This window comes from Bos taurus, chromosome 5, assembly GCF_002263795.3.
Source record: "Bos taurus isolate L1 Dominette 01449 registration number 42190680 breed Hereford chromosome 5, ARS-UCD2.0, whole genome shotgun sequence".
Lineage (NCBI taxonomy): Eukaryota > Metazoa > Chordata > Mammalia > Artiodactyla > Bovidae > Bos > Bos taurus.
The window spans coordinates 44,246,084-44,255,531 of record NC_037332.1 but is presented as its reverse complement, the minus strand read 5'-3'; the positions used below and the strand labels follow the sequence as shown (position 1 = coordinate 44,255,531).

The window sequence follows — 9,448 nt, the reverse complement described above, 5'->3', positions numbered from 1 at the left end:
CAGAAGGAAAAACACCAATACAGTATACTAATGCATATATATGGAATTTAGAAAGATGGTAACAATAACCCTGTGTATGAGACAGCAAAAGAGACACTGATGTATAGAACAGTCTTATGGACTCTGTGGGAGAGGGAGAGGGTGGATGATTTGGGAGAATGGCATTGAAATATATATAATATCATATATGAAACAAGTCGCCAGTCCAGGTTCGATGCTTGATACTGGATGCTTGGGACTGGTGCACTGGGATGACCCAGAGGGATGGTATGGGGAGGGAGGAGGGAGGAGGGTTCAGGATGGGGAACACGTGTATGCCTGTGGCGGATTCATTTCTATATATGGCAGAACCAATCAATATTGTAAAGTTTAAATTAAAATAAAATTAAAAAAAAAAAAAGCAGAGACATTACTTTGCCAACAAGGTCCGTCTAGTCAAGGCTATGGTTTTTCCTATGGTCATGTATGGATGTAAGAGTTGGACTATGAAGAAGGCTGAGTGCTGCTTTTGAACTGTGGTGTTGGAGAAGACTCTTGAGAGTCCTTGGACTGGAAGGAGATCTAACCAGTCCATTCTGAAGGAGATCAGCCCTGGGATTTCTTTGGAAGGAATGATGCTAAAGCTGAAACTCCAGTACTTTGGCCACATCATGCGAAGAGTTGACACATCGGAAAAGACTCTGATGCTGGGAGGGATTAGGGGCAGGAGGAGAAGGGGACAACAGAGGATAAGATGGCTGGATGGCATCACTGACTCGATGGACGTGAGTTTCAGTGAACTTCAGGATTTGGTGATGGACAGGGAGCCCTGGCGTGCTGCGATTCATGGGGTCACAAGGAGTCGGACATGACTGAGCCACTGAACTGAACTAACTGATGAAATTGCATAGGATCAAATGATTAGGTGGTCCTAATTTGTCAGTAATCACATCCTGGTTTCAATGATGTTTTGAGGAGTTACACACTGAAGAATTCAGAGCCACTGGGCACTATGTTGGCAGAATATTCTCAAACTGTTCAGAAAACATAGAAGGCTGTACTGTACTTGAAAATTTATTGGGAAACTGAGATTGTTTCAGTCTTCAAAAAGAAAAGTGACAATTGCTAAGTCATTTCCAACTCTTTGTGACCCCATGGACTATACAGTTCATGGATTTCTCCAGGCCAAAATACTGGAATGGATAGCTTTTCCTTTCTCCAGGCTATCTTCCCAACCCAGGAATCAAACCTAGGTCTCCCACATTGCAGGCAGATTCTTTACCAGCTGAGCCACAAGGGAAGGCTAAGAATACAGGAGTGGGTAGCCTATCCCTTCTCCAGCAGATCTTCCCAACCCAGGAATCCAACTGGGGTCTCCTGCCTTGAAGGTGGATTCTTTACCAACTGAGCTATCAGGGAAGCACTTCAAAAAGTAGAAAACACTCTATTTTGAAAGAGACAAATATATGAATAGATAAAACATTTCTATCATATGGTTATAGGCTCAGCCCTGGGACACTCCAACTTTTAAAAATCAATCAGCAGAGAAACAGCCAGGCAAGAAGGGCTGAGAAGAAACCATCAATGAGGCAGAATATAAAGCAGGAGAAGCTGAGGAAGAAAAAATTTTCAGAAGTAGCAAGTGGTTCAGTCTGTCAAATGCTGCTGAGAGATCAAATAGCATGAACAGAAATCAGGTGATCACTAGAACTGGCCCCAAGGCATCCTGGGAGGAGTCCTGTTGGAGCCGTTTTCAGCTGAGTGAGGACAGCAGACAAATTAAGAAAAGATGAAAATAGAAAGGGAGGTGAGGATGTGGAGTGAGTGAATATAGATATCTCATCCCAGAAGTGTTGTTATAAAAGGGAGTCGAAAATGTTGTAGGTGATTGCAGGGGTTAATAGTCAGCCACCTGTTGCTCTGGCTAAGCCATGAGAAAATCACCATGGGAAAAGAATAAAGTAAAAATATAGCAATACAGCATAACCCAAACAAAAGTACATCAGGTTGATTACTTGGGGTCATCATGCCCTGGTAAGCTGAGGAAAAGTATAGTGTGGATCTTGGAACACCAGGTCAGCGCAGGTTCAGATCGCTGCTTGTGCACACACCAAGATGTTTTCCCAAGATGTTTTCCATATGCAGGTCTATGCCCTCCAGCTAGACGAAACCCTTTGTAAAGAAAATAACAAAGATAGTTTAAAGTAATCAACAAAATGTGAGACATGACCGGGGACACAGGAGGCTGACTTCATCGTTGCACAACAGATGCTTTCTGTTGCCAAGACACTAAATAAAAGTGATGTGGCTCCGAAGAACAGGGCTCTTGATCTAAGAGGTCTTGAGTTCTCTGGTCCCATCTATAAAACTTTAATTTTGACTCTGGTTTATTTTTTCCCAAACTGTGCATCGACCACTTTTGATCCCTACGTGCTGCACTGGCCGCAGCAGTTAGAGGGTTGTGTAGAGCCTATGGAGAGTTCTTTGTAAAATGAAACGTTCCCAGGGCAGCTCGTGCAGTGCTGGGGATGATCCAGCAGAGGGAGAAACTCGGGATGCAGGAAACCCTCAGCCTAAACTGGAGTAGTGAGAGGGCTGTGATGAAGACTGCATTTGGAGACTGCCATTTGAGGAGCAGAAGCCCTTCATCCCAGTGATAAAGGGGAAAGAAGGGAGGGCGGGCCCAGGGAAAGATGTTAGCTCTGCTATGCTGGCCAGGAAGGGAGGATTTTGTATGAGGTTGCTTCTGTTCTGTCAGTGTAATATCATCTGACAGAGGACTTAAGACTGTAAGGTGGACTGTAAGGTCATCTGCTCAGAGCAGAGTATGGAAGGCCAGGGGTTGGTGTGTGTGCTGGGACTTTGAAAAGAGGGAAGTAAATAGTGACACTCATTGTGGAGAGTGAGGACACCAACACAGAAGGATTTCAGAGAAGTGACTATGATGACCAGGTAGACTTGAGGGCCCATTTGAGATTTGTATTGATGAATTTTTAAGTGAGGGGAAGTCCTTGGTGGTTCCATGGTTAGGATTCCGTGCTTTCACTCTTAGAGTAAGAAGTCAAGCCCTCTTGGGGAACTAAGGTCCCTGAAGCTGTATGGCACAGTCGAAAAAGATTAAACATTTAAAACATTAAGTGAGATATCAGCAGGCTTATGGATTTCTCTAGCAATATCCACCCGTTTCAATGCAGGTGAGAATGTAGGAAATACTAAGTGTCAGATCATTATTTCCCAATACATACGTATTTCTTCAGAGACATTAAATGGCTCTAAACAAAGGAAGACGAAGTATGAATTGCAAAGCTTTTAATGAAAATGTTTTTCTTTTACAACATGCATAGTTTCACATCTATTGAATAGCAATTAATTCAATGCTTGCAAACTCATCTACCTCTGAATTTAGTCATAATGCATGAATTTCAGCTAATAAAACTAAGGAAAATCAACAGCTCATCTAATCCTTCTTTATATTCCTTCAGGATCAGCAGGATGCCTAAATGAGTTCTTTACAAAGGCTAAAATAGGTTGATGTATAAACTGTGAGTTTATTTTTAAAGCTGTGTGAATGCAACATTTCTACTAAAACATTTAAACCAAAGGTCATACTTATGAAAACAAATTCTTGATGGGGCTGTTTCCATTTTTACCATTTGACGTTCTGCTCTTTTTGACTGAACAGATGAAAGTTCACATGCCTACTCAGGTGGGGCTTTGCCTAAGATCAATTTGCTTAGAGATATTCTTTTGTTGGAGAAGGCAATGGCACCCCACTCCAGTACTCTTGCCTGGAAAATCTGATGGATGGAGGAGCCTGGTAGGCTGCGGTCCATGCTAAGGGTCGGACACGACTGAGTGACTTCACTTTCCCTTTTCACTGTCATGTGTTGGAGAAGGAAATTGCAACCCACTCCAGTGTTCTTGCCTGGAGAATCCCAGGGACCGGGGAGCCTGGTGGGCTGCTGTCTCTAGGGTGGCACAGAGTCGGACACGACTGAAGTGACTTAGCATAGCATTGTTTTCTTCTATTTTGTTGAATATTGGGGAGTACTTATATCATTCAAGATTAAGTCTGGGTTATCTCTTTGAGAAACTAAATGTACCAGAGATACATTTGATAATGAAGATTTTAGACAATTATTCACCAACATTAGTTCTGTTAGCAAGCTGAAAAATGTTGTAGGCCCAATATCAAACAATAAACACGTGAGGTAAACGTCAGCCTCTTAGAAGAAAGACCATATGCTCCTGCTTTGATAAAAACATTATTTGTTTGAAAGAGTGAGAGTATAACCTTTTACTCAACGATTATTTCCTTAATATGAAAAAGAGACAAAATGAGCTGAAGACGAAAACTCCACAGTTACACTCCGCAACCCTTAACATAACTCGTGAGGTCTCGGTTTTGACACTTGTTTGTCCATGCCACCCTGTAGAAAAAGGTAAAAGAAATGATAATAAGATTAAAACATATCTTCATTGTGTTATACATACTTCAAATCCTTTGTAAGAACAAAATAGTTAATCAGTCCATGAAATACAAGCTACAGACAGATCCAAGTATTGCTTATTTATCAACTGGAGACATGTATACCAAGGCCTTCACATCTCCCCAAGGCTTCACTAGAGCACAGAATGCTGAACACAAATGTTGAGTCTTGTGTAGTCCACAACACAACTGCAAAGCGTATTCCATATTTACTTACTTTCAAAAATAATTTCAAGATATGATGAGGAATTGGTAGAGTGTGGAAAAACTTAAAAATTCTAGAACTCCTTAGAATAAATTGAGGTTAAAGTAGATTGTTTCTATGTAATACACTGTTTAGCGTAAATCTTAATATTTAGATTTTCCATTTTCAATTCCCTTGGTCTTAGAGAATCTTCCCAACACTTTTCTCATAACAGTAAGATGAAACCACTCCCTACCCTCTCACACACACCTTTTTTTAGCCACACACACCACATGGCCTATGGTATCTCAGATTCCCAACCAGGTACCAGACTCCCTCCTGCACTGAAAGCATAGACTCTTAACCACTAGGGAAGATCTCTCCTTTAATGCTTAACCCATACCTTGCTCTGTGAAGGGAACTTACATAGTGTTGAAGGTCCATTATACTTGAAACACAAACAAACTCAGAAAAAGAAATCAGATTTGTGGTTACCAATTGTGGGTATTGTGGGTGGGGTGCAGGCACCCCACTCCAGTACTTTTGTCTGGAAAATCCCATGAATGGAGGAGCCTGGTGGGCTGTAGTCCATGGAGTTGCTAAGAGTTGGATACGACTGAGTGACTTCCCTTTCACTTTTCACTTTCATGCATTGGAGAAGGAAATGGCAACCCACTCCTGTGTTCTTGCCTGGAGAATCCCAGGGACAGGGGAGCCTGGTGGGTTGCCGTCTATGGAGTCGTGAAGAGTCGGACACGACTGAAGCGACTTAGCAGTAGCAGCAGCAGTGGGTGGGGTGAGGGGTGGGGAATTGGATGAAAGCATCGGAAAGTACTACAAACCTCCAATTATAAGATAAGTAAACACTGGAGATGTGATGTACAACATGATGAATAGAATTAACACTGCTGTGCTCACATATGAAAATAGATTAGACAGTAAATCACAAGATTTTTCATCACAAATTTTTTTCTTCTGTTTCTTTAATTTTTTAACTTATTTTTTAATGAAGGATAATTGCTTAATAGTATTGCATTGTGTTTCTTTAATGTTGTATCCATTGAGATCATGCATGTTCACTAAACTTACTGTGATAATCATTTCATGATGTATTACGTCATTATGCTGTACACCTTAAATTTATGAAGTACTGTGGGTCAATTATATCTTAACAACATTGGATGGAAGGCAAAAAACAAAAAAATAACATACCATGCTGTAATGCCTTGCTGACTGACAATCTTCTTTGCACATGCTACAGCTTGAGTGATGTCATCTTTCAGCAAAGCTGAAAAAGAGGTGGTGGGAAATGAGGACAATGTTCACAGAAATTCATGTAAATTTTAGGTTCAGCCAGCTTTATTCTCTTAGGCTGAGGAAAGAACAAATACAATTATTTTTTTAAGAGTCCCTGTATCTGTGAATATTGGGAGAAAACCCTCTCTCTCCATTCTATCCCCTTTGGCATGAAATAAAACATTCTGTTTTTCGTTTTCCAACGTCATTTGGAAGCTCTGAAACTATTAACTAACATGATAGAAGGTTCTCTTTTCACTGGACACTTTGAAAACAAAACAAAAACAAACAAGCAGAAACCAGTCTAGCAGTTTTTTGCTCAGCAGTTCTACTAGTGAAAATTCATTCCAAAACAAGAAAAGTAATAAGTGATGTACCCAAGATGTACATATCAATACAAGAGTTGGATTAATAAATGTTAGAATATTTAGTGAAATTCTATTCATCCAGAAAAAGTAATAAGATTGATATTTGTTGAGAAAAATGATATTGTGCAATAACGAGCAAATTGTAAAGTAGTAAATATAGTACAATTTCATTTTTGTTGAAGCATATTGCTTACATGTTTGTATGTGGGTACAAATGTGGATTATATAGCTTTACATTCATGTACGTGAGTGATGTGTATTCTGAAAGAAGATGTGGAGACCACAAGTTACCGTGGTCATAAGTCTCTGGGTAGTAGAACTTTTATTCAATGACCACAGATTATTGTATAATACAAATAATTTTTTAAACTAAACTAACTGTATATAAAAGATATGTCCAGAAATGAATCTTCTTTATTAGGAATTTTAATATTAAAAATTAAACAATATCATTTGGCAATACTTCTCCAATATTTTATGCAATAAATATTGCGTGGCACACGTGCATGTGTGACTCTCTGCGACCCCATGGACTGTAGCCCCTCTGGCTTCTCTGTTCATGTTGATTTCCTAGGCAAGAATATTGAAGTCGGTTGCCATACCCTCCTTCAGAGGATCTTCCCAACCCGGGGATTGAACCTGTATCTCACATCTCCTGATTATCAGGAGGGTCCTTTACTACTAGCCCCACCTGGGAAGCCCTAAATATTGCATATGTTATCTCAGTTTTAAAAGGAACTCAATAGAATAGGTGTTTCACCCCAAAAAAATAAATGCATATATTAACTTGGTAGAATGACAGTGATTAAATAGGAAGTGCATGTTTGAGATATGCAAACTAAAGAATTTAGGAATGAAATGTGAAATGTTTCTAATTTACTTTAAAATCACTCAGCCAAAAACCCCTACTGTATAATATATACATAAAAGAAGTAAATATGACAAAATTTAAAAAAAGACCACACAACCAAATTATCCCTAAACCTCTCCCAACCAGGTAAATTAGTAGGAATGGCATTGTTCTTTACAAAGCATCAACATGTCCAGTTACAATACAGTGATAGATCATTCCAACTCTTGTATGTTAGCAAACACCAACCTTCTATGATACCAGCTTTTTGATTTCTTACTTAAGGAATTATGAGGTAGGTGATAAAGCAGTTTCTGGAAGTTAAGAAGGAGCTTTTCTGGGTCCCTCATGAACTCTTCAAGACCTTTTCATTTGTATTAAATCTCTCTTATAGGTACCACCAAATGGGACCTGTGCCATCACTCAACAGTATCTTGTCTTACCACTGCAGGATACACCACAGCCATTAACTGCTTTTGGGGTTTTGCCATCATTACACCACCATTTGCTGTTGATCTGAAATATCCCATAATCAGTGCTTTTGCTTCCAGGATTATAGTTTTTAGCTTGTGTGTTATAACTGCTTTCTCCTTCGGCCAAACACATCCCTGAAAAAAAAATGTATTTTTAGTATTAAACAACAACATCATATGACTTATATTTCATAGCACAATTCTATTTTACTAATGACTTATTTTAGAAGCATAAAGATGTATTTTACTTGTAAATACTTTAACATTTGATGTTAGGGGCCCTTAGGAGAATTCTTTTGTTAGCAAATCATTTGCTAATACTAATGAAACAAGATAACACGTTGTAAAAAATATTGAAATAGCTGTGTCTTCCATTGCTCCCATGCCCCAGGTAAGATTGAGCCTAGAATAGAAAAATCAACAGAGTGGTTAAATGGGTTTGGTCACTAGCAGCAGATGCATATGCTAATGTAAAAATATTTGTACTAGGAAAAATAAGGATTTACTAGGAGAAAGAAAATTTCTTATGATACCTAAAGGTGAATTTGGATATCAAATTAGAATCCAAACAATAAGAATCATAGGATAGGAAAGACTATGTCATCCATCCATCCATCTAGCCATTTGCTCATGTATGAAAAAATAGTTATGGAGCAAAAATGTCTGAATTCACTCTGAAAAATACAATGTTGACAGGGACAGGTATGGACTGAATTACAAAGGAACTTTTCCTTAGGGCACATATTGAATTCTGTGGAAGAAAATGAAAAATAATTAATGAACTAGAGTCAGAATAATAGAATGTTATTTCATGCTACATTTCAGGGTTCCTTATGTAGATATTGATTGAGGAGAAACAGGTTCCTACAGTCCCTGTTCTAAGAGTTCAATGTAATTTTTTAAAAAACTTGGCTGTTAAAAACCCAGCATCATGGTAGGGGGATTAAAAATGACAAAAATACTGCCTTACTCCTGCTTGCAGAACCCAAATTGCAAGCTGGAAATGGCTGAGGGCTGAAATATATCTTGTAGTCACCCTACAAGTGCCAGCTGGCAAGTTTAGTGGCACTAGAGGAGTACAGCAAGACCTGGCATGCTTAGAATGGTATAGAATTTGACCCTCCCATGCTTCAATCCTTCCCTAGGTACATCTGATTCTGAGCTGATGTGTTTGATCACATCAATTGTAAATGTACAAACCCTTCAAGGAAAGAAAAAAAAGCCATTCACTCAAAGTCCCTTTCTTATTCTTCTTCCTCAGTTAGTATCTGTTCCACAGCTGGCTGACTATTTGGAAGGATGAAGAATAGTTAACTTACAGTTTGCCAGGCTGACTCCCTTGTAGCCAGCCAATCCAAGATTCTTCAGAGTTTTGGCAAGCTCACACCTCTTAAATGTCTTGCCCTGGACAGCAACAGAAAGGAGCAGAAGCCCCAGAATAAGGAGAGCCTTCATGTTGACGGAAGCCAAATGTCCAAGTTGACCAGGTGAGCTGGACTTGCTATTTAACATCTTTTCCCTTCCGTCTTTTCTGACCAGTTTGGGAGCTCCACCCTTGGAGACACGTGGAAAGCAGGGAATGTTTATTGCTTCACTTACGCTAAAAGTTTTGATGTCCCAAGAGTTAATTGCAAGAAAATCATGAAATGATATTGCTTGAAGACATTGCTCAGAAAGAACTGGCATTAGCTCTATCGCCCAAAGAGGAACTTCCTCCTATTTGATTATGAATGTGAGCAACTAGAAAGAAAAAAACCCTGAATGAACATATTACACAATGGAAAACATGCTCCCATCTTTGATTAATAT

General features: G+C 39.3%; 1 protein-coding gene across 1 annotated transcript; it reads right to left on the bottom strand.

The window, feature by feature from the left end:
* Positions 1-3,273: 3,273 nt before the first annotated feature.
* On the bottom strand, positions 3,274-9,138 carry LOC112446693 (lysozyme C, tracheal isozyme). The gene is made up of 4 exons (XM_024992478.2): positions 8,959-9,138; positions 7,610-7,774; positions 5,865-5,940; positions 3,274-4,409 (listed from the first exon to the last, which is right to left on the bottom strand). Exons 1-4 carry the CDS (start codon positions 9,092-9,094, stop codon positions 4,343-4,345), a joined length of 444 nt encoding a protein of 147 aa, XP_024848246.1. The 5' UTR covers positions 9,095-9,138; the 3' UTR covers positions 3,274-4,342.
* Between the last annotated feature and the right edge of the window lie 310 nt (positions 9,139-9,448).

Excerpts from the sequence above, each read along its gene's own strand:
- LOC112446693 (XM_024992478.2), bottom strand. The coding sequence starts at position 9,094 with ATGAAGGCTCTCCTTATTCTGGGGCTTCTGCTCCTTTCTGTTGCTGTC. Across the intron at positions 7,775-8,958 it reads GGGAGTCAGCCTGGCAAACT|GGATGTGTTTGGCCGAAGGA; the intron begins GTAAGTTAACTA and ends TTTTTTTTTCAG. Across the intron at positions 5,941-7,609 it reads CTGTGGTGTATCCTGCAGTG|CTTTGCTGAAAGATGACATC; the intron begins GTAAGACAAGAT and ends CCTCTTTTTCAG.